Source organism: Schistocerca americana, chromosome 1 (genome assembly GCF_021461395.2).
Source record: "Schistocerca americana isolate TAMUIC-IGC-003095 chromosome 1, iqSchAmer2.1, whole genome shotgun sequence".
Taxonomy (NCBI): domain Eukaryota; kingdom Metazoa; phylum Arthropoda; class Insecta; order Orthoptera; family Acrididae; genus Schistocerca; species Schistocerca americana.
In genome coordinates, this window is record NC_060119.1 from 476,623,709 (window position 1) to 476,648,824 (window position 25,116).

The following is a 25,116-nucleotide window of genomic DNA, read 5'->3' on the forward strand; positions in this document are numbered from 1 at the left end:
GGAAACAGTGCTTCCGGATGCTATGAAGAACACAGGGTGCAGCCAACTGCAGGTGGTGACTCATGTCGGTACCGATGACATGTCACATTGGATCAGAGGAGATTCTCTCTGGTTTCCTGTGGCTAGCGGAAATGGTAAAGTCTGCCAGTCTTGCTTCTGAGATTAAAGCAGAGCTCACTATCTGTACCATAGTCGATAGAACCAACTCTTCCCCCTGCGGGTCTGGGGTAAGAATAGGCCCGAGGTATTCCTGCCTGTCGTAAGAGGCGACTAAAAGGAGTTTCAACCGTTTCGGCATTCCATGTGATGGTCCCCCTGGGGGTTTGACCTCCTTTTTTCAAAATTCTACAGAAGTATGACCCTTTTGGGGAAGGACGCCTTACGTGGTGTATCACTGGTCCTCAGTGCACTAAGACCTTGGCACTCAGCATTGTAACGGCGTTGTAACCACACCCACTATTCCTCCAATTGGGCCTAAACGCCTGATGGGTTGCACACGTTCCGCCCCTAGTGTGTCCCCATCTGCACCTACGCTCATGATGGACTTCCCATGGCACCCGAAATCCGGCATGGTAGCCAGCCCGTTGTGATGGGGTCGTCATGTACCCTCTAGGTTGTAGCCCCCTGACAACACAGGGATCGTACTGCCGATACCTGAGCTGCACCCTCCCCACATCGGCCAAGGAGTAGATGCCCGTCTCCTTGGGGCATCAGGACTCCCGGCAACGGTCATCCTGCCAGGTGGCCCTTGCTGAGGCTGGGTGGCGCCTGTGGGGAGAGCCCCTGGTCGGAGTGGGTGGCATCGGGGCGGACGTTTCACAGATGAAGCGTCAACATGTATCAGGTCGCTCTGCGGCAGAGTCTTTTAAAAAGAAAGGTACTGTCTCTGGTTCTGGTTCTCCTGCCCTTTCCCCCTTGGCCACTCCCTGGGAGGAAGGACAGGCCCGCCGGCTTGGGGCGAAGTACTTCCCCCGCTATTTAGTCTGTTCTCGGACCGATGGGGGGACGTTCGCCACCTCCAAGCCCATGTTCTTTGTCCAGCACATCAAGGACATCTTCGGGGAAATCGAGGCTCTCAGTAAAATGCGTTCGGGGTCCATTCTTATAAAGACCGCCTCCGCCACACAGTCGGCGGCGCTCCAGGCGTGCGACCAACTAGGGGACATCCCAGTGTCCATTGTCCCGCATCTGGCACAGGGGGTTATTTTTCATCGGGACCTCCTGCTGCAATCTGATGAGGAGCTCAGGGCCAACCTGGAGCGCCGAGGCGTGCATTTCGTGCGGCGAGTTCAGCGCGGCCCCAAAGACAGTCGCATCGACACCGGAGCCTTTATCCTCGCCTTCGAGGGGGACGTTCTCCCGGAGAAGGTAAAGGTGATGTGCTACCGGTGCGATGTGCGACCTTACGTCCAGCCTCCTATGCGCTGCTTTTGGTGTTTGCGCTTTGGGCACATGTCGTCACGGTGTGAGGCTGAGCCCCTTTGTGGCGATTGTGGACGTCCTCTTCTTGAGGAACATACATGCACCCCACCACCTCGGTGCGTCAATTGTCCTGGCATCCACTCGCCTAGATCTTTAGACTGCCCCGCGTATCAGAAGGAGAAAAAGATTCAAGAATTATAAACTTTGGATCGTCTCTCTTATTCTGAGGCTAGGAAGAAGTATGACCGCCTCCATCCCGTGACGTTGACAACTTCGTTTGCCTCAGTAGTGTCCACTCCTTCCACAGTATCCTCACCCCTATCCTGTCCCCCCTCCACCTCCTCACCCCATCCGGGGTCTATGCCTCCGCCTCTCAAATCCCTCCCTTCCAAATCCTCCTCCCTCGCGGCCCCTGCCCCCTCTGCCCCAGGGGCCACCCTTCCTCCTCCTCCCCCCCCTCTGCCGCCTGAGAAGCGATCCTCTTCTCAGGCGTCCATCGGGGAAATGTTCCGGACCCCGGCTTCCGAGGTCCGGCGTTCCAAAACGGACCCCGCGCGTGAGGACCTTCTTCGGGTCCAGCCCACCATCCCCGTGCCTCATCGGACTTCCAAGAAGGCCTCCAAGAAGAAATCTTTCTCACCCTCTCCACCCCGGCGCGTTTCGTCTGCCGCTCCATCCGCGATTCGCTGCTCCCGACCGTCCTCAGTTTCGCCGGGGCTCTCTGCTACCAAGCGCTCAGCTGGCCTCTCGTCGGCGAATGATGCTGCCCTTACTACGCAACGAGGGAAAGCGGCCGCAGCTGGCGATGACTCGATGGAACAGGATCCGCCTCCCGCCAGTTGTAGCGTTGTTCCCTCGAAACCTGGCCCTCCGCGGCCGTCGAGGTGACCAGCTCTTCACCCATTTCGTTCCCCCCTTTTTTTCTGACTAGCGATGGCTTTGTTACATTGGAACATCAGAGGTATTCGATCTAATCGGGAGGAATTACTACTGCTGCTCCGCCTGCACTGTCCGCTCGTCCTTGGTCTCCAGGAAACCAAGTTGCGCCCAACTGACCGTATTGCTTTTACCCACTATACCTTGGAGCGGTCTGACCTCACCCCTGCGGACGGTATTCCAGCTCATGGTGGGGTCATGTTGCTCGTTCGGGACAATGTCTATTACCATCCCATCCCATTGACCACCCCACTCCAAGCAATAGCTGTCCGTATTACTCTTTCTGCCTTTACTTTTTCTGTTTGTACCGTCTACACTCCATCGTCATCCGCAGTTAGTTGGGCTGACATGATGCACCTGATTGTTCAGCTTCCTCCGCCGTTTTTATTGTTTGGCGACTTCAATGCCCATCATCCCCTTTGGGGCTCTCCTGCATCCTGTCAGAGAGGCTCCCTCTTGGCGGATGTCTTCAACCATCTCAATCTTGTCTGCCTCAATACTGGCGCCCCGACTTTCCTCTCGGACTCCTCTCATACCTACTCCCACTTGGACCTCTCGATCTGTTCTACCACTCTTGCCCGTCGGTTCGAGTGGTATGTCCTTTCTGACACCTATTCGAGCGACCACTTCCCCTGTGTCGTTCGTCTCCTACACCACACCCCATCCCCACGTCCTTCGAGCTGGAACATACCGAAAGCAGACTGGGGACTTTACTCCTCCCTGGCGACCTTTCCGGACCACGATTTTCTCAGTTGTGGCAGTCAGGTCGAATACCTCACGGCTGTTATCATCAATGTTGCCGAACGTTCCATTCCTCGTACTACCTCTTCCATTTCTCTTACAAGCTGTGTCTGTAAGGTGATGGAGCGCATGGTTAACGCTCGGTTAGTTTGGATTCTTGAATCTCGACGGCTACTTACCAATGTTCAATGCGGCTTTCGTCGCTGCCGCTCCGCTGTTGACCACCTTGTGACCTTGTCGACATTCATCATGAACAACTTTTTGCAAAAGCGCCAAACGGTAGCCGTGTTCTTCGATTTGGAGAAGGCTTATGATTCCTGTTGGGGAGGAGGTATCCTCCGCACTATGCACAGGTGGGGTCTATGCGGTCGCCTGCCCCTTTTTATTGATTCCTTTTTAACAGACCGAAAGTTTAGGGTACTTGTGGGTTCCGCCTTGTCCGACGTCTTCCTCCAGGAGAACGGAGTGCCTCAGGGCTCCGTCTTGAGCGTAGCCCTTTTTGCCATAGCGATCAATCCTATTATGGATTCCATTCCACCTAATGTCTCAGGCTCTCTTTTTGTCGATGACTTCGTGATCTACTGCAGTGCCCAGAGAACATGTCTCCTGGAGTGCTGCCTTCAGCGTTGTCTAGACAGCCTATACTCATGGAACGTGGCAAATGGCTTCCGGTTCTCTGAAGAGAAGACGTTTTGCATCAGCTTTTGGCGATATAAAGCGTTCCTTCTACCATCCTTACATCTTGGTCCCGTTGTTCTCCCATTCGTGGAAACAACTAAGTTTCTAGGGCTCACACTGGACAGGAAACTTTGTTGGTCTCCGCACATCTCTTATTTGGCTGCCCGTTGTACACATTCCCTTAATGTCCTCAGAGTTCTTAGTGGTTCATCTTGGGGAGCGGATCGCACTGTCCTGCTTCGCTTGTATTGGTCCATAGTCCGATCGAAGCTGGATTATGGGAGCCTCGTCTGCTCGGCCATCTCTCTTACGCTGTCTCAACTCCATCCACCGTAGGGGGTTACGTCTTGCGACCGGAGCCTTCTACACTAGTCCCGTCTAGAGTCTTTATGCTGAAGCTGCCGAATTACCATTGACCTACCGGCGCGACGTACTGCTTTGTCGGTATGCCTGCCGGCTGTTGTCAATGCCCGACCACCCCTCTTATCAGTCCTTCTTCGCCGATTCTCTCGACCGTCAGTATGGGTTGTATGTGTCTGCCCTGCTGCCCCCTGGAGTCCGCTTTCGTCACCTGCTTCGACAAATGGATTTTGCCCTCCCTACTACCTTCAGAGAGGGTGAGAGCCCGACTCCACCTTGGCTCCAGGCTCCGGTTCATATTTATCTCGACCTCAGCACGCTCCCGAAGGAGGGTACTCCGGCTGCAGTGTATTGCTCACAGTTTGTCGAACTTCGTGCGCGACTTGCCAGTCACACCTTTATTTACACTGATGGCTTCAAAACTGACGATGGTGTCGGCTGTGCCTTTGTCGTCGGGGCTGTCACCTTTAAATACTGGCTCCTCGACCAATGTTCCAGCTTTACGGCCGAGCTTTTTGCTCTCCATCAGGCCGTTCAGTATGCCCGCCGCCACAGCCATTCATCGTATGTACTCTGCTCTGATTCACTCAGTGCTCTTCAGAGCCTTGGAGCTCCATATCCGGTCCATCCCTTGTTGCAACAGATCCAGCAGTCCCTCCATTCTTTTGCTGATGCTGGCTCTCCTGTCAGCTTTCTGTGGGTTCCCGGCCATGTAGGAGTGCCTGGGAATGAAGCTGCTGATGCTGCAGCCAAGGCTGCAGTCCTCCTGCCTCGGCCAGCCTCCCATTGTGTCCCGTCATCTGATGTTAGTGGGGTTGTTTGTAAGAGGCTTGTGTCGTCGTGGTGGGATGCTTGGTCCTCACTTCAAGGAAACAAGCTCCGGGCAGTAAAACCGTTCCCAACTGCTTGGACAACCTCCTCCCGACCATCTCGGCGAGAAGAGGTCCTTCTGACCAGGTTGCGGATTGGGCATTGCTGGTTTAGCCACCACTACCTGCTCTCCGGTGACCCAGCCCCGCAGTGCCCTTGTGGTCATGTATTAACAGTGCGCCATGTTTTATTTTTGTGTCCCCGTTTTTGTCAATCTCGTGTTGTCCTGTCTCTGCCATCTACTTTACAGGATATTTTAGCTGATGACGCTCGAGCAGCTGCTCGTGTTCTTCGTTTTATTACTTTGACTGGCTTATCCAAAGACATCTATCTCTTTCACTTATTTTATCTGCATCTTTGTAAGAACTTTCTGGTGCCCCCCCCCCCACCCCCCCTTGAGTTTTACTAGATTCTATGTCCTCTAACAATTGTGACTCGGTGCTAATGACCTCAGTAGTTGAGCGCCCTTAAACCCCCCCCTCCCCCCCACCCACACTTTGGAGCAGAGCCGAGTGGAGGGTCTGAATCAGAGGTTCAAGCGGTTCTGTGACTGTGTAGGTTGCAGATTCCTTGGCTTGCACCATCAGGTGGTGAGTTTCCAGGTTCCGCTTAATACGTCAGGAGTCCACTATACACAGGAGGTGGCAACATAACGTAGCGGGGGCTGTGTGGAAGGGACTGGGCGGTTTTTTTAGGTTTGAAGATCTCAGGGAACCACAGAAAGGGCGTCAGTCTAAAAGGGGACAGGTAAAATGCAGTAGGGTAGTTGTAGAAACAATGGGGTATTGTAGTCGTTAATTGTCATAGCTGCGTTGGGAAAGAGCCAAAGTTCCAAGCGCTAATAGAAAGCACTGAAGCTCAAATAGTTATAGGTACAGAAAGCTGGCTAAAGCAGGAAATAAGTTCAGCTGAAATTTTTTCAAACGATCTAAAAGTGATCAGAAAGGATAGATTAAATACAGTTGGTGGTGGAGTATTTATTGCTGTCAGTAGTAGTTTACCTTGTAGTGAAATTGAAGTAGTTAGTTCCTGCGAAGTAGTATGAGTAGAGTTTATACCTGACAATCGGACTAAACTATTAGTATGATCCTTTTACCGACCCGTCGACTTGGAAGATACAGTTGCTGAACAGTTGAAAGAAAACTTGAGTTTCATTTCAAATAGGTACCCCACTCATACAATTACAGTCGGTGGTGACTTAAATCTACCCTCGATATGCCGGAAAAATTATACGTTTAAAGCTGGTGGCAGGCATAAAACGTCATCCGAAATTGTACTAAATGCTTTCTCAGAAAATTATTTTGAATAATTAATTCATGAGCCCACTCGAAGCGTAAATGGTTGCGAAAGCATACTTGACCTCTTAGCAACAAATAACCCTGAACAAATAGTGAGTATCGTGACGAATACATGGATTAGCAACCACAAGGCAGTTGCTGCTAGGCTGAATACCATAACACCCACAACCATAAAAAAGGCACACAAAGTATATCTATTTAAAAAAGCTGACAAAAATGCTCTTAGTGCATTTTTAAGAGACAGTCTTCACTCCTTCCGATCTGATCATGTAAGTGTAGAAAAGTTGTGGAATGATTTCAGAGAGATAATATCGACTTCAGTTGAGAGATATATACCACATAAATTAATAAGTGATGGTACTGATCCCCCATGGTACACATAACAGGACAGATCACTGTTCCAGAAGTAGCGAAAAAAGCATGCCAAATTTAAAAGAACGCAATATCCCCAAGACTGGCAAAGTTTTGCAGTAGTTCGAAATAAAGCGTGTACTGCAGTGCGAGATGCTTTTAATAATTTCCACAACAAAAATCTGGCAGAAAACTCAAAGAATTGTGGTCATACACAAAGCACACCAGTGGCAAGATGCAATAAATACCTTCACTGTGTGATATCATCAGCGATGTCAGTGGCACTAAAGCAGAGTTATTACACGGTTTTCCAAAACGCCTTCACCAAAGAAGACAAAGTAAATATTCCTGTATTCCAATCAAGAACAACTGCCAGGATGAGAAACATAGAAGTAGATATCCTCAGTGAAACAAAGCAGCTTAAATCACCTAATAAAGCCAAAGTCTCCTGTCCAGATCGTATACCAGTCAGGTTCCTCTCAGATTATGCTGATACAATAGCTCCATATTTAGCAGTTATATACAACCGCTCGCTCACGGAAAGATCCGTACCTAAAGACTGGAAAATTACTCAAGTCACACCAATACCCAAAAAGGGAAGTAGGAGCAATTCACTGAATTACAGGCCCATATCACTAATGTCAATTTGCAATAGGATTTTGGAACATATACTGTTTTTGAACATTATGAAGTACCTAGAAGAAAACAATTTACTGACACACAGTCCGCATGGATTCAGAAAATATCATTCTTGCAAAACACAACTAGCTCTTTATGAAGTAATGAGCACTATCGACAGGGGCTGTCAGATTGATTCCATATTTTTAGATTTCCTGAAGGCTTTCGACACCGCTCCTCACAAGTGTCTTCTAACCAAACTGCATGCCTATGAAATATCACCTCAGTTGTCTGACTGGATTCATGATTTCCTGTCAGAAAGTTCACAGTTTGTAGTAATAGATGGAAAGTCTTCAAGTAAAACAGAAGTAATATCCAGCATTCCCCAAGGAAGTGTTGTAGGCACTCTATTGTTCCTGATCTATATTAACGGCATAGGAGATAATCTGAGTAGCCGTCTCAGATTGTTTGCACATGATGTTGTCATTTACTGTCTTGTAAAGTCATCAGATGACCAAAACGAATTGCAAAATAATTTAGATAAAATATCTTATGGTGCGAAAAGTGACAATCGACCCTGAATAAAAAAAGGTGTCAAGTTATTCACATGAGTACTAAAAGAAATCTGCTAAATTTCTGTTATGCAATAAGTCACACAAATCTGAAGGCTGTAAATTCAACTAAATACTTAGGGATTACAATTACAAATAACCTAAATTGGAACGATCACATAGATAATGTTGTGGATACAGCAAACCAAAGACTGCGATTCATTGGTAGAACACTTAGAAGGTGAACTGGTCTACAAAAGAGACTGCTTGCACCACGCTTGTCCGCCCTATTCTGGAGTATTGTTGTATGGTGTGGGATCTGCATCAGGTGGGACTGATGGAGGACATTGAAAAAGTACAAACAAGGGCAGCTCATTTTGTGTTATAGCAGAATAGGGAATATAGTGCCACAGACATGATACGTGAATTGGAGTGGCAATCATTAAAACAAAGGCGTTTTTCATTGCGATGGGATCTTCTCATGAAATTTCAATCACCAGTTTTCTCCCCCGATTGCAGAAACATTCTCTTGGCACCCACCTACATAGGAAGAAATGATCATCACGATAAAATAAGAAGAATTGGGGCTCGCACAGAAAAATTTAAGTGCTCGTTTTTGCTATTGCCGTTCAAGAGTGGAACAGTAGAGAGACAGCTTGAAGGTGGTTCATTGAACCCTCTGCCATGCACTTTATTGGGAATAGCAGAGTAATCACGTAGATGTGGACAGGGTGTTTCACAATATTATACCAATTCTTCTGCAGCTCATCTTATGAATCACTGGTGAGGCAGTGCACAGACGCTCCCAGTTGGAGGGGGTAGGAGGGTGTTCTAGCATCCAAAAAGTGTGTTAAGAAACGGACAGATTCTGGGTAAATCGCTGCACAGTGTTTTACACTGTTAGCGGTGAAATTGACTCTTGTTATTTCTGTACAGCAGTTGCAGTGCTCTTCTGGAAAATGCAACTTTCTCCACTATGAGTGCTGCTCCCTTTTAACTTTACAGACAGACAATCTCTCGCCAACATTTCCTATCCAGTTCTCTTATACAAGTAGACAAAATAGTACCACCGATTTTAATTTTATGCAGTGGAGTTATTTTCAGTTTATTGTGTGAGTACTCCTGAGCTATTATGTAAAATACATTGCTATAAACTGTGGCTGAGAAGTGCTTCATTTGTAGATGTGATGTCAGTAACCTATGTAGTGTTGCCAGGAAAGGGATTTGATTGGCAAAAGTGGCATCTTGCTGTCTGTTGTCGACAGTATATTGTAAAGCTGTGTAATCTTGTTGTAATGGTGAATTAATGAATAACCATTGAGGTACTACACTTCACTCACCATTTACTGTGTTAGTGATAGGCTGAATAAATCCCTGTAATTCATGAATTGCTAGCATTTGTAGAGTGAGCTGCACAGACTTGCACCACTTACCACACCCCCACAGTATATCTTACAGTTTGGATGTCAGTGTGTTTGTTGGAAAAGGGCTGATCTCATTTAAATCTAGAACAGTAATCTTCTATAATGGATCACTTTACTTTTGTTTAGATATCTGAAGTTTCGTAACTCTATACGGACTGCTTCTGTTACAGAGGAAACCAGTTTGATCATCTGGACCTCTTCAGGCATTGGGAGAGTGGAGGCTGGGGTGATGAACTTGATACCCTTAAGCTGCAAAAAGTATTTCAGCCATTGATAGTGGAGTCAATTAAATCAAAATTGTTGAGTAAATACTGAAATTGTGTTACACTTGGGTCAGGCTCTTCAGTGTAGTAGACAGTTGACAGCTCCAGCTGTTGATCTTTTTTTACATAATAGCTCATTTAACAATTGCAAATAAATACGTAATAAACTGAAAATAACTGTACTACATGAATGTGTAGCCAACAGCCTTCCCGCAGTGGTAACACGGGTTCCCATCAGATCACTGAAGTTGAACGCTGTCGGGTTGGGCCAGCACTTGGATGGGTGACCATCTGGTCTGCCGAGTGCTGTTGGCAAGCGGGGTGCACTCAGCACATATGAGGCAAACTGAGGAGCTACTTAATTGAGAAGAAGTGGCTCCAGTCGCGTAAACTGACATACAGTCAGGAGAGCAGTGTGCTGACACAAGTCCCTCCATATCCGCATCCAATGACGCCTGTGGGCTGAGGATGACATGGCGGTCAGTTGATACCGGTACTGTTGGGCCTTCCAAGGCCTGTTGGGACGGATTTTAGTTTAGTTTATATAAATGTGTACTCAGCGAAGTTACTTTGTCTGCTCACATGAAAGGACTGGATAGGAAATGCTGGGGAGGTATAGTCTGTTCGTAAACTGAAAAGTGAGCTGCACTCATCATGGGGAAGTTACCTTCCCAGAAGAATGCTACAACCCTCTCACAAAATGACTAAGAATCATTTTCCCTGTAGCACTGTAGAACAGTGCACAGAGATTTACGTAGATTGCATCCTTACACGTTTCTTACTTTTGTCTTATTAGTAATTCATATCTCTATTCCATTTAGTGTTAACACACTTTGTGGAAGATGAACACCTCCTTTGAGAGTGTCTTGCACATTATGTCACCGGTGATTACTAAGGCAAGCTGTTGAAGGGTTGGAATAATTTTGTGAATGAAATAACACAATTTCAAAGACTTTACTGATCTCGAGCAGATATCATAATATGAATTCAAAGTAGCCTGGGGCAGCAGTGAGAATTTGGATCAAGGAGGGAGGCATGCCACGGTAATCCATGCAGTTGTGCGAACCATTGTGCCGAGATGGCTTAGTGGGTAAAACACCTGCCTTGTAAGGAGGAGACCGGGGTTCAATTCACAGCCTTGGTACAAATTTTCACTAACTGCTTCAGTATACATACATAAAAAAATGTGAAACACACTGTGATTGGTTTTTCAAACAATGGAACATCCAGGATGGAATGTACCATTATTATGAGAAGGAAAGTTGCTACCCACCATATAGTGGAGATGACACACACACACACACACACACACACACACACACACACACACACACACACTCACTCTCCAGTTTTTATCCCCTAACTCCCCCCCCCCCCCCCCCCCACCTGCTCCTTCCATTATCAAATTAACTATTCCTTGATGCCTCAGGATGCATCCTATCGTCTGATCCATTATTTTAGTCAAGTTGTGCCACAAATTGCTTGTTTCCACAATTCAGTTCAGTACAGCCACATTTGTTATACAGTCTAACCATGTAAACTTCAACATTTTTCTATAGCACCACTTTCAAAAACTTGTATTCTGTCCTTGCCTGAACTGCATATTGTCCATGTTTCACTTCCCTACATGGTTACACTCCATACCAGTTCATTCAGAAAAGACTTGCTGACAGTTGAGTTGTTAATTGTTGTTAACAAATTCCTCTTTTTCAGAAATACTTTCCTAACTATTGCCAGTCCGCATAGTATATCCTCTCTAGTTCTTGCATCATCAGTATTTTTCTGCCTAAATAATAAAACCTCATATACTACTTTTAATGTCTCATTTCCTAATCTGATTACTTCAGCATCAGCTGATTTAATTTGACTACCTTCGAATTGCCTTGTTTTATTTTTGTTGATACTCATCTTATAAGATCTTTCTTCAAATGCTCTTCAAAGTCCTTTGCCGTCTCTGTCGGAATTACATTGTCATCTATAAACCTCAAAGTTTTTGTTCCTTCTTCCTGAACTTGTAACTTCCTTTCCAAATTTCTCTTTGGTCAGAGGAATGATCAGCATTTTCCACAAAAATACACAACACAAAGTTTAAACTTTCACTTTTTATATGCATTTTATCAGTTTTAATTTTGGTTATAATATTGTGAAAAGGAAAGTTACCACTCACCAGTAGTGGAGATGCTGAGTCGCAGATAGGCACAAAAAAAAGACTCTCATAAATGCAGCTTTCAGCCAGTAAGGCCTTCGTCAAAATTAGAAAACAAAAACACACATACACACTCACGCAAATGCAACTCATAAACAAATGACTGCAGTCTCGGGCATCTGAGGGCGTGTGCGTGTTTGTCATCTGATTTTGACGAAGGACTTACTGGCCGAAAGCTATATTTGTGATAGTCTTTTTGTTGTGCCTATCTGACTCGGCGTCTCCACTATATGGTGAGCGACAACTTTCCTTTTCATAATATTGTTACATTTCATCCTGGATTTTCCATTGCTTAATTTCAGTTTGTGTTCTGTGAATTCTCAGGTCTTAAGATACATAATTAAGTTATTGGCCATATAACCTATTTTCTGTGTTTTTTGCCATCGTTTTATTCTCAAGTTGCATAAATGCAGTTAATGCTATGTGATCAAGGCTTTTCACCATATATTTAAGTTGAAATGTATTTTGGTTATTAATCTGTCCAGTGTGAAGTTTTGTCTTTGTTAATTTTTATCGTGTGGAGGTAGTTTGTTTCCTTCACTCCTCTATCTTCAAATGGAGCCAAGGAAAGTTGCTTTACAGTAAAAAGGATAGTATGTTGAAGATAGTTATTAAAACTTATAGATGAATGAACACTGTGGGAATAATTAAAATATTAAATTTAAAATTTGGAATTAGTAGTTCTGTATTTGCAAACCCATGTGTAAACTGCAGTCTATTTCATGTTATGTTCATTGTAAGACATTGAGCTACATGAGAAATGTTAACATCGTTTCTGATCTATGTTGTGACACTGTAGAATATGGATTGCAGTGAAGAATCAGAATAAAATGTTATGTGATCATAATTCATGACTTTTGGGTGCCTCAAATCAACTCCAGAAAACATTAGCTCCTGTCATTGTTATAAAGTTTTCATATGTTGGATGATGATTATTATCAAATTCATCTCCTGTTATTCACTGTGCATGTACCAGTCATATAGTACGCACATTCACATTTGATCAGTGGTATAGTACATCTCTCTCTCTCTCTCTCTCTCTCTCTCTCTCTCTCTCTCTCTCTCTCTCTCTCTCTCTCTACATATTACTTGTAAGTTCATAATGTTGCAAGTTGCTTTCTGGGTTAACAATGGCAATGGAATCTAGGAAAAGGACAAGGAAAACAAAATAATGTGGTAATAGATCAACTAAAACTGCATGTACCAAGACTTTTCACTGGATATGTGCAGACCACATTTACTGCCATTATATGCATCAAGTAAATTTGGGAGTTGACTTCCAAATTACATCTAAAACTCCTTGTAGTTATTTACTGAATATACAGATTTTCAGGAACCACCCTTTGACAATTTTGATCACTGTTTCCAGTATAATGTTTGCACCCTAAACAAAACAGATTGAAAAACCTGAAACAGTATCCTGTGGATAAAAGCTAGTTTGTTAGAGATTTTTTTCCATTATGCTTGAGGACAGTATTGTAGCAGACAAGGTGGTGTCCTTCTGCTGGGTGCCTGGTCATGTAGGAATATGGGGCAATGAACAGGCCGATCGGGCTGCCAAGGAGGCCTGCAGAGAACAGGATGTGGTCCAGTGTCCTATTCCCTTGAAGTCTGTCATCTCTGCACTCCACAGGAAGTGCATGGAGTTGTGGGAGGAAGAATGGCTGGCGGTGACGACCAATAAACTGCGGTTGGTGAAGTCAACAACTCGGCTGTGGCGTTCCTCCTACCGGTCACTCAGTCGGGAAGAAGTGACCCTCACACGTCTTCGGATCGGGCACTGTCCTCTCACACATAGCTTTTTACTACGGCGGGAGGATCCTCCAAATTTGTGATGCTTGTGGTGTGCACATATCTGTCCGCCACATTTTAACAGACTGCATTTTATACTGTGATGCAAGGGCAGAAGTACAAGTTGATGTGGATCTCCCTTGTGTTTTAGCGAACGATGAGACGTGTGTGTCTAGGGTTTTAAAGTTTTGTGATGTGTCTGGACTCTGGCCTAAACTTTTAGGCTGGAGGTTTTACTGTATTGCAGAGTGGCTGACTCCTCCCTTTTTTCCTTGCGGTCAGCCAGCCACTTCCATCTGCTATATTGTTTTAGCTCCCTTTCCCACTTTCTTCCTGTGTTGTCCATGTTTTACTGCTGACGACGTGCTTCGTCCCACACTTCAGTGTGGGTAGGCACATATTTTTCAAACCTTGTTACCTGTGTTTTATGTTCTGTTTTATCTTACTGTTCAGAGTCTTTTCTTGACACCCGTCTCACTATGTTACTGAGCGGGCGCTGAAGATCTTGCTGTCATGCGCCCAAAAACCCTCTACTACTACTACTACTACTACTACTACTGTAGCAAACAAGGTTTCTAACATTCCATCTGCCTGGTGAATATAGTGTTGTACTCCATCCTGATTACACTTCAGTCCCACCATTGAAAGTGCGCGGTGGAATCATAGTGTTGATCACCACAGTAATGTGAAGGTATGTCTCATGGAACAGATAAAAACAAAATTTCCATGAGTGACAGAAGTAAAAATGGAATGAAGGGAAACTATAGAGTTCTGTATACAAGTTGATGTTACTGTTTTATTTGTTGTAGACTGTATTTAAGTTTTCACTTGGCTGAACAGTATGCAAAAGAAACTTTCTCTTGTGCCTTAGAGCAAAGCAGACACTTTTTTTTAATGTTGTTATGCTGCCAGTTAAATTTGCAAAATATTGGTTCACTTACACAGACAGTACACCAGAACAGAATTATTTCTGTACACACAGCTAAAACTGTATTTCAGAATTATGTGAATGTGTCTCAACCCTTACTGTCCTCTCAAGCAGTGTAGTGAAGTACTTTATCAATGTTTATGTATCATATCTGTGCCACTTAAAGGATTTGCTTCCACCATATCTGCATATTTTCAAGTGTGTGTTACAACAAGCTATTGCAAAACTTAGTTCTACATTTTTCTTGAATGTTGCTTCAATAGTTGGTACTTGTGTGTGTTTTTTCTTTCTTCTCTTAAATATCTTACTGTATTTATTTTTGCTCTGTGGTGCCTCAGTGGTGTGCTTGTTTAACTTAACTAGTAATTCAGTTTGCAAAAAATTATATTCTTGTTGCCCCCTCTCCCCTCTCTCGCCCATTACGATATAAAGAGAGGTTCCATTAATTATGAATACTTCGTCTGTTTCAGGGTGCATTCTGTCTGCTGATAAATGGTGGCGGTCAGTGCACGCGTTCTGGACAATTCAGTGAGTATTTGTCGCCAATGGCTTCTGGGAAAAGTACTGGAAGTATTGGCAGTGCATCATCATCTTCAACTCCACAGCGTTCTCGACCTACAAAACGTCAGCATTCAGTGGTGCTAAACGGTGTTGGCGGCTCATTTGAGGATAAAAGTAGTGATTATTTGTGTCCAGTCTGCTTCGAGCTGATTGAGGAGGCGCATATCACAAGGTGTGGACACACCTTCTGCTACAGGTGCATATCAAAGTCAGTTGAATCCTGCGGACGCTGCCCAAAATGTGGGTTTTCTCTTAGCAGTCGTGAACAAGTGTTCCCGAACTTTTTGTTGAATGAGCTGGTCTCAAAATACAAATCAAAAGTCATGGGAACATCAGAGGCTGGTTTAACACGTGACGCTTCAGGTGAAAGCCTTCTAGGTCCTGATGGGTTACGTGACTTTGTTGCTACAGAGTCACTAAACCTAACACTGCCAGATGTAAATGTTATTTTGGAAGTGCTGACACAGAGAAAACATTTATTAGAGGCGGAATCATGTGCAGCTCAAAACAAGCTTTTATATGAATTTCTCACACATTTACTGCAGCAGAAGGAAGAGCAGTTAAGTCAGCTTACACGGGAAGTTGCTCTTATTAAGCGGGATATAGGAGAAGTTGAGAACATCTTAAAAGAAGTCCACACCAAATGCCCCAAGTTGGAGAAAGAACCATCAGCTTCAGGCAGCACATTGGGTCTGAAAAAGGAATTGTCTTCTGAAGGCCCAGGGAAACTTAGCAAAGAAGAAAGCATGAGTGAAGCAATGGGTCCTGATGGATTTACTGGCAGCCAGAAGAACTTGGACAGCTCTGCAACAAGTCTGGCACTGCGCCGGAAACGTATGCATGCCCATTTTGATGATTTTGTTCAGTGCTATTTCAATTCAAGAGCCAAAGAACTTATGTTTGGAGGCAGTATGGACAAATCATTTGGAGGCAGTATGGACAAATCATTTGGAGGCAGTATGGACAAGTCATTTGGTGGTAGCATTGACAGAACAGCAATGCCATCATCAGAAAGCCAAGGTCTGAATGCGTTTAGAGAAAATTTAGTGAAATTTTCCCGGTATAATTCTTTACGGCCACTTGCAACCCTAAATTATTCAAGCGATATCTTTAATAACTCCACAATTGTGTCTAGTATTGAATTTGATAAGGACAATGAGTTTTTTGCCATTGCTGGAGTCACAAAAAGAATAAAAGTATTTGATTATGGAGCTGTCATAAGAGACACAGTGGATATTCACTATCCATGTGTTGAAATGGTATCAAATTCAAAAATATCATGTGTAAGCTGGAATTCATACCACAAAAGCACTCTAGCGAGTAGTGATTATGAAGGAACAGTTACCGTGTGGGATGCTGTCAGCGGGCAGCGTGTTAAAACTTTCCAAGAGCATGAGAAAAGATGTTGGAGTGTAGACTTCAATGATGTCGATACCAGACTTATAGCATCAGGATCAGATGATGCAAGAGTGAAGCTGTGGTCACTAAACATTGACCGATCAGTAGCTTCCCTTGAAGCAAAAGCTAATGTTTGCTGTGTTAAGTTCAACCCTCGCAGCTCCTGCCATTTAGCATTTGGATCTGCTGACCATTGTGTACATTATTACGATCTGCGCAATATGAAGGAGCCGTTATCAGTTTTTAAAGGTCATCGCAAAGCTGTGTCATATGTTAAATTTCTCAACAAGGAAGAGATTGTATCTGCATCAACAGACAGTCAGTTGAAGATGTGGAATATTAATAATCCACATTGTCTGCGGTCATTTGTTGGTCATATTAATGAAAAGAATTTTGTAGGTCTAGCAACAGATGGAGATTATGTAGCTTGTGGTTCTGAAAATAACGCCTTGTATGTTTATTACAAAGGACTTACCAAACAGTTGTTCAGTTTTAAGTTTGATGCTGTTAAGAGTGTTTTGGAGAAGGATAGAAAAGAAGACGATGTTAATGAGTTTGTATCTGCTGTTTGTTGGAGACAGCATTCAAATATTGTTGTTGCTGCAAACAGTCAAGGTATCATAAAAATTTTGGAGCTAGTGTGAGGTGTACACAATTTTTAGTTCCTGAGGGTTTATTGTGTTGTACCTCATCCTTTTCAGGGGCAAGTGTTTTTGGTGCTTCCATTATTGGATAAATTAACATAGTCACATTTTGGAGGATCACTGTAAAATCCAGCGATTTGATATAATTTTGCTAGTCAGCATAAAACGAAGTAAGGAACCAGTGTACTTACAAACATTTTAGGATAGGTGCAACTTTAAACCCGTACTCTGTGTACTACCCACACATATTGCTCAATTTTGATGTACTTTGCATAACTTGCCTCATGTTAATTAATGCATTAGTGTTTCGGCTGAAACCGGTAATTTCATACATATAGATATTTGCAAGAGGTTGGAAACCTTTTTGATTGTGTAGGTTTCACACTCTGTATTCGTTACCAAGCGTTCATTAATAATATTTTGGATGTAATCCATCAAACGTATTGTCTGGTGTATATGAACTATAATATAGATTTTGAAATGTGTTCTATGTATTGTAGTGTGTATTTATTTCTTTGTGCATTTTGAGTTGTAGAAATATATTTATTTTATTACACATTTGTTGTCAATAATTCCTCAACCTGATACAAAGAACTTTTGTGTTTTGCATGGTTTATTTTGTGTGTTACCTTCAAGTGTCTTGCAAAGTCTGCTGACCCCCCCCCCCCCCCCCCCCCCACTCTCTCAGCATTATCGTGATTAATGGAATGTTTATTTTGCAGATTTATCACAGTTTCAGAAGTTATGCAAGAGATGTAGTGCTATGTATGTATTTCGGAATATCCAGATTTTTCTGCATTAAAATGTATGTGTCATTGTTTGAGATAAATACCATTGGTTTTTATAGATAAGCGATAAGGTAATTTGATGAGTTTTCGTTTATAATTACTTCATATTGTAAGTTCTCTCTCTCTCTCTCTCTCTCTCTCTCTCTCTCTCTCTCTCTCTCTCTCTCACTCACACACACACACACACACACACACACACACACACAAAATAAGTGCTTCACAGTGATTGTTACACCACACTATTTCAGTCATAGAATTTGTGCCATGATTGCTGTACTTTTTGCCATGGTTGTTGTACTTTTTTAAAGTAGTTCAGCAGAAATAAATGAAATGGTTGTGCACAACATTCTTAATTCTTATCTTAGTACATTTTTGTACTCTTCCAAAATGGTACGATTTTATCATCCTGCATGTGTGAAATAAGGAAGCTTATCTGTAATACACAAATATTTGTTTCAAACTTTCTTCTTCTAGATGTTTATTGTATACAGTATTTTCCTTTAAATAAAGTAATTGCATCTAGCTCTCCCCAACATTGGTTCACACTGTTAAAACAGTGATTAAAATAATTATCTTTATGTGTTTGCTGAGATTGTAATTTGTAAAGTTAAGGTGTACACCGTTACTTTCTGTGTCTAATCTGGATAATATACATCAGCTGATTTGATCCTATCTATTTATTTAAACTTTTGGGTTAAGGTCCTCCATTTTCTTGAGTTTTTTTCCAAAGTTACTCTTCCAACTGAACAGTTGACTCATCTTAGAGCAACAGACAATGTGACACAAGTGAATACCGTGACGTAGCTCATCTCTAAGGGACCACTCTTTCACGACTTTCCACTTTGTATAATGCATTCGGACTTGATGATTTGCCCATACTTACTTCAAAATACATGCATCATTTAACTTACTATGCTTCGGTATTGTGTGATCTGAAGTCCATGATATGTCATAGTCCACCCAGGAATTTCCATTTTTGTATTGATTTCGTAGCTTTCCAATCTTATCTACCTTTTTTAGTAGACCATCAGTTTAACTATTTCTCACTCACTAAGCCTGAACACCACACATCATATAAATACAGAAAATTCATAATAAATGAATGTATTCATTTCTGTCTGCTGGGGTATCAGAAACAGGTCAAAGAGACACAGTATTTCCACCACACAGTTACACATAGTATGCCATAAAATCTGGCTTCAACACATTTTCAAACATTGTCATCATACCTTTGGATATTATCTTTAAATTTCTAATTAATGGCATATTTATTCATAATTGTTGAAAAATTTTAAAACATAGTCATAAATAGTGTGACATTCTCAGTTGCTAATATAGATGAAAACATTTCTGAAATTTTTGTCGTACAGTGGTTAATTCACCGGACACATATCTTGGAAGATCAGGTTTCAAATCATTGTCCACCCATCCTGAGTTAGGTTGCCCTTGGTTTCTCTCTGACTCTGTTATGGTGCATGCTGGAGTGATTCCTTGGAAAATGACAACATTTTTTGTTCTCTACGCGTGTCTTACCAAGGCTTGCAATCCTGTCTTTACAGCCTCTTCACCAATGAGATCTGAAATATTGATTTTTTTCCTCTGCACCCTCCCCACTTCCATTCTGTACGTATTTACATTTATTTTGGCCCTTTTTTAATGTGCATTTTGATTTCTAGCTAATAATATTAAAATCTTCAGTTTCTTAATCAAAAGCCATTTTTCAGGTTTGCAAGCTTTTGTATAGATCATACATGACACTTTGTGTATGAGATGTGGCTATAAAACAACAGGTCTATTACTGTAAAACATTTTGTTCCAGAAACATACATATTTAGTTATTGCCACCCTCTACATGCTCCAACCCTCTATCCCTATGATGCTCCGTGTGAATTTTCCATTAATGGAAACAATATTGGAGGTCTTCCTCTCTGAATTTTTTGACGATGCATACTGCTTTCTCTTACTTCAGCAGTCTGAAATCAAATAAATAGTTTGACCTTCAGGAACCCCCTGAAGGTACACAATTCCATGAGTATTAAAAAAAAACAACCATCATCGCTTTGAATCTTGATTTGCTCATTTGAGCTGTTTCCGCTTTTGGTGAATTTTGGCCCTTCCAATGCATGGATTTGCACTTTGTTTCTGGATAACAAGTGAAAAACCAAGGTTCATCACATGTTATTGCTCTGTCCAAGAAATTAGGGTCATTTTCAGTGGTATTCAAAGTGCTAGTTTAAACATTTTCACGAGCTTCTTTTTGTTTGATTGTGAGAATTTTTGACACAAGTTTAGCACACATTTTTCTCATGTAAAATTGGAATTGGTTATGTACAATTTGCATTCCGCATTCTTTGTCATTCCTACAGTTTCAGCAATTGATCAAATAGATCAAATCAGATTACTTACTTTTTTGATATTTTCGTCTGTTTTTGATGTTGAAGGGTGTCGCAGGTGTGAGTCATCTTCAATGTCTTGTTGGTCTTCTTGGAAATGCTTGAACCACTCAAAAACTTATGTACATGACAGTCTTCACCATACACTTCTTTTAGTAAAAGATAGGTTTCAGTGGCTGTTTCTCAAAGCTTGACCTGAAACTTCATGACAGTTCATTGCTGTGTTGTTATGCTTACCATTTTTGTGGCAGAACAGAATAACAGCTCTTACACAAACCGGCCACCTTGAGCATGACTGAAAGGTTGTCAGCTGAGATGTCAAAACAAGAATTAACAAAATCCCTGATGCACACCCAACAAGTGATGGAATATTGTATCCTGTGGAAAACTTCAAGAAATAAACATTGCACTTTTTAGCAATTTAAGTGGTTTAATTTTTTATGGAATGAAAATGTTTCAGAACTGTAGTTGGAATAGCATGATTAATTTGAATGTATGCAGAAGCATATAAATTTTTGGTAAAATCTTTTAGTTACAGAGAGACAAATTCAGTCATTAGATTCCATACAAATGAAGTTGATTCTGTTGGGCTACAACTCTGGTCTCACTGAAAAGTTGTCCTTAAAATTCTTACTGCCTATAAATATGGCTCAGCACTCCGTACACAGTGGAAAAGAAAAGGAATGAGAAGTTATGTAGGGACCAGTATCTGTAAAGAGAATGCTAAATGTACAACAAAAGGAAGAGCTTTCAGTCCCTAGAAAAGGAAGACACACAACCTAGAGCCAAGTGGGATTAAATAGCCTGCGAGTAAATGGAAACAAAATGTGGAACATGACAAACTATATTTGAAAAGCTAAAACAGTTTCAGTTAAAAACTAAGAATTAAAGGACACTGTTATTAAAGGTGCAAATGGGCAGAAATTGCACAAGAAAGAAAAGAAAGCGTGCAGATGAAGACTGGAAATAAACTAAAAAATATACAAAGAGAAGATAGAAAAATGAAAAAGCAAATTTGTTGGAAATTTGAGTAGTTCTTAGGGTAAGAACAGACGTTTAAAATAAGTACACAGGCAGAGTTCAGGGTTACATCATGTGGTAAAGTGATCTAAATGTATTCTGTAAGTAGACATTGTATGTCTTTTATGTAAATTTACTGCTTTGACTTTTCAGCCTACTAATTGTCTTATTCTTCTTTTAATGAAAAGATAAACAGTTTTTACAAAATGAAGTTTTATGTAAAATGCATAGTTCCACAGCTGGCACACTCTTGTCATCAACTGTAATATTCTACAGGAAACCACACATTAACGCTAAAAATCGCGTTTTTCTTTACAGTGTTTACTTATAGTACTTGAAATGAGAATCAGTTTTGTGGAAGTTAGACGTATCTAAGTTAAAATTAACTCTGTGCTTTTTTATATCTGAGAGATTGGGTCAGCTTGAATTGTGTAAAAGTCAATAAAAACATTTTTGTTTGCATAATGGGCTAACCTTTTCTTTTTTAAATGCTGCTCTAGGTCCTACAAACTCTGTGATGGCTTTCATAATGTAATTTAAGATTATCTAAGATTGAAGTCTCTATTTTTCACTTACATATTCCTCATCATGTAAAATCTTGCTGCCTGATGGTCTCTTTGCATAGGTTCCTTTCAGTGAATAGGACAAGTTTCCCAGTGCGGGATCATGACAAGGTGAATGAACTTTGTAAATACGTGTATTTGAATGAAAATAGGCTGCTATTTTTTGTTTCATAATTTATTTGTAAGGTGCATTTTTATGTGAAATTTGAGCAGTTTTTCTGCCGTGCCATTGTACATTAGCAACTGCATTCCTTAAAAAGGCATTTGATTTCAATATTTTGTTATTTATTTCCAGTACTATTAATACCAAATGATGCAAGGTAAATTATAGACACTACTTAAAAAAGCATTCCTTGAGACATCCAGTGTAACCATTTCCTGAACATTTGCCTTGTAAAATTTTCCTGAACATTTGCCAGTGCACTGATTGTCCACTGATCCCTATTGCAGATTTGACTCAGTTTGTCCTAATGTTTCCCATCTCACGGTAACATTCATTTGACATAATTTTCTATTTGCATGGAATAATTAAAAACTTTTATTTGTTATGAAACTTCCTGGAGAGCTCTTTACCAACATTCATCTGTTGCATTCCTTTCCAACTATCCAGATCTGTTTTCTGTAGTTTCCTCAAATTGCTTAGAGTAAATCAATGATGGTCCCTTTGGAAAAGATCTGCCCTGCATTTCTCTTCAGAATAACCCTGTTGCCAGCTGCAGTGCCACTATGTAGTGGTAAAGTTTGGCAGTGAATACCGTACATCATTATCAATTAAAATGCTTTTATGAAATAACTGATTCAAGTAAGGGTTTTAAATAATACAGGTAATGAAATCAATAATGATATAGTTTGCAATGGTATTTTGCATTACAGTGCGGTTAAAATTTCAATAACAGTTATCCGAAAACTATATTTATTTAGTTTCCTGTGGTATGTTTCATTCATTGCCCATTACTTTGTGGGCAAGATGATTGGTGACAGCTTTGTCTTCAAAAGCAGAATTAAATTATTTTTGAAAAAAGAATACTGTGCAATACCATCCCACATTCTTGTGCCAAGCATTTGTAAAACAACACTCAAGTTATCTGTTTTCTGATCCATTTAATTAACAGACATATTTACTGAATAAGGAAAACTTTCTTTGAGTCATAAAAAATATTTCTATAATTTAAAAAAAATGTAGTTACTTTGTGATCATGTTGTAATGGTAATTACTACAAAATCAGTGATCGCAATGCAGTTACTTTTGTACATTTGTGTGTAAACTCTGATAAGTAACATTGAAGTGCATATATTAGTCCATGTTGATAGCAATATGAAAATGTGGCAGTACTTTTGAAATCAGAGCTCCCAAGTGTTGAAAAAGGTACGATAAGACAGCTTTCACTGTAGAAAGGAAAGTGTTTGCCACACTGACTTTTGTTTTGAAAATACCCAGTAATTTGGCAATTGGCAAAATGCTACTGTTCATTACATCTCTCTTTATGTGAAAAATATTATCAGAGCGTGTGAGATCCAAATTTAATCCATATGTGTGTTGCTTTTTTGCTGACGTCTTTGACCTACCTATTTACAAAAGAAATTGAGTGACTTAGATGCAGTAATTCTTAACATAACCAACGATTTTTGCTAGTTTTAATGTGTTCTATGTGACTATTGGGCAGTTTTATTACTTCATTAGTACAAAATGCACAACTTCAAGGTTCAGTGATGCTCTGCAAAAAGAGGAAAATATCAGCAATTGAGACAGTTTTCAACCATAGATGCTGGTGCTACTTTGGACTTTGTAATTTATCTCTTGAACTTGCATCATGAGGAAAGTAAACAGTAGTGGGGCAGCTAGAATTTCTGTGGATAACTTTACTCCAATTCCGAAGAGACTTCCAGAATTGATTTTTATACTAATTTTATCTGATCGAGTCTTTCCTTCTCATCCCGTCCGGTAAGTCTCCCCTGACACGTAGTTCTGGATAGCTTTCACGAAATCTACCCCTTTTCCTAGACCTCTCCAGTCATTTTCCTTCACCCTTCTTCCTTCCACTTCAACCCTTCTGCATGGAGGAGGAGCCATTGACTCCAAAAGCTCGCCTAGTTATAATCTTTGGTGTGTTCTGCAACTGTTTCGTGAGTACATTTTTATAATCGCTCCAGTTACCTTATTTGATCTAGTTCTCTGTAACAGATGAGAATGTACCACTTATATCAGGTGGAAATCTCTAACAAACTGAAGTCACATGGATGCAGGAAACCCACATACAACAGTGGAAAGAGAAAAGGAAAGGGGGGGGGGGACAATGATATGTTACCTTTTGAGACTTCATGTCATCTACCTTAGCCTGTTAGAAGCCATGTTTCAGGTGAAGTCATTTGATTGGCAGTGAATTTTTTTGCTGTAAATGCCCTTCATGATTTTGTTTCCCTTTGATGGGAGGAATGTTAAGGCATCAGACTGTGGACAGATACATAAAATAGTGCCCACACAGATTCCTCAGTTTTGAACTTTCATTTGTTGTAGGAACAAGGGCACAGTTACCCATATGACACTATAGTTGTTATCATTGAATTTAAGCAGTGGAAAAATATGGTACAGGAAGTAATCAGTTATAAAATCGGTTATGTATATTGTTTAAAGACATTCAGTAGGACATGTATTTCTTCCATTTCTCCATTTAGATGACTTGACAGTAAAAATTCTTTCATAATATATGCTCATGTAGAGGCTAGTGTGGTGGTGGAGAGTACACAAACTTTTTTAATGATTTGCTGGACTCCTTACAATTAAAATACATGAACAGATACTGTTTTCGCTCTTGCTAGTCAACTGTTAACATCGAGAGAATGCTCAGTTCATTTATGCTCCATTGTGAGCCATCCTTGAGATCTCCACATCTAGACTTCAAGCAGGTCAGTCAAATAAATGGAGTACATATGGCATTTTAAGAAATGGATGAGGACTGTTACGTTACTTAAAAGACCGTTCTTTCCAGTAAAACCATGTTCCTAGTTAACCTCCAATGCCACACTCGTCCTTTTCCAAAATTCAACAGGCAATGAGTCACTGAAGTCTTACCTGCCCTCTTTTTCCTGACCATTCCCAAAATAGAGAATGAAATTATTTTAATCATCTATGTTTTTCCTTCAGAGAAATGACAGTTTAGGCATTTAAAAATATTTTGTGACACTAGTAATGTATGGTCACTTAACAGCCTCATCAACTACATTTAGATTGCTCTCAATCTGCATTAATTTTCAGTGGGTAAACTGTTCTGTTCAGGCAACAATTTGTACCAAAATATGTGGGTACAGGAAGAA

At 41.4% G+C, this 25,116-nt stretch overlaps 1 protein-coding gene across 7 annotated transcripts in view; it reads left to right on the forward strand.

Annotated features, from left to right (window-relative positions):
* The window catches only part of LOC124603982 (E3 ubiquitin-protein ligase COP1-like), a 49,094-nt gene extending 31,496 nt beyond the window's left edge, over positions 1–17,598 (forward strand). For all 7 annotated transcript variants that reach the window (XM_047136439.1, XM_047136440.1, XM_047136445.1 and 4 more), the window contains one exon: positions 14,908–17,598. In XM_047136439.1, coding sequence (XP_046992395.1) covers positions 14,908–17,040 — 2,133 coding nt within the window. In that variant the 3' untranslated portion in view covers positions 17,041–17,598. The remainder of the gene's footprint in view (positions 1–14,907) is intronic.
* Positions 17,599–25,116: the final 7,518 nt, after the last annotated feature.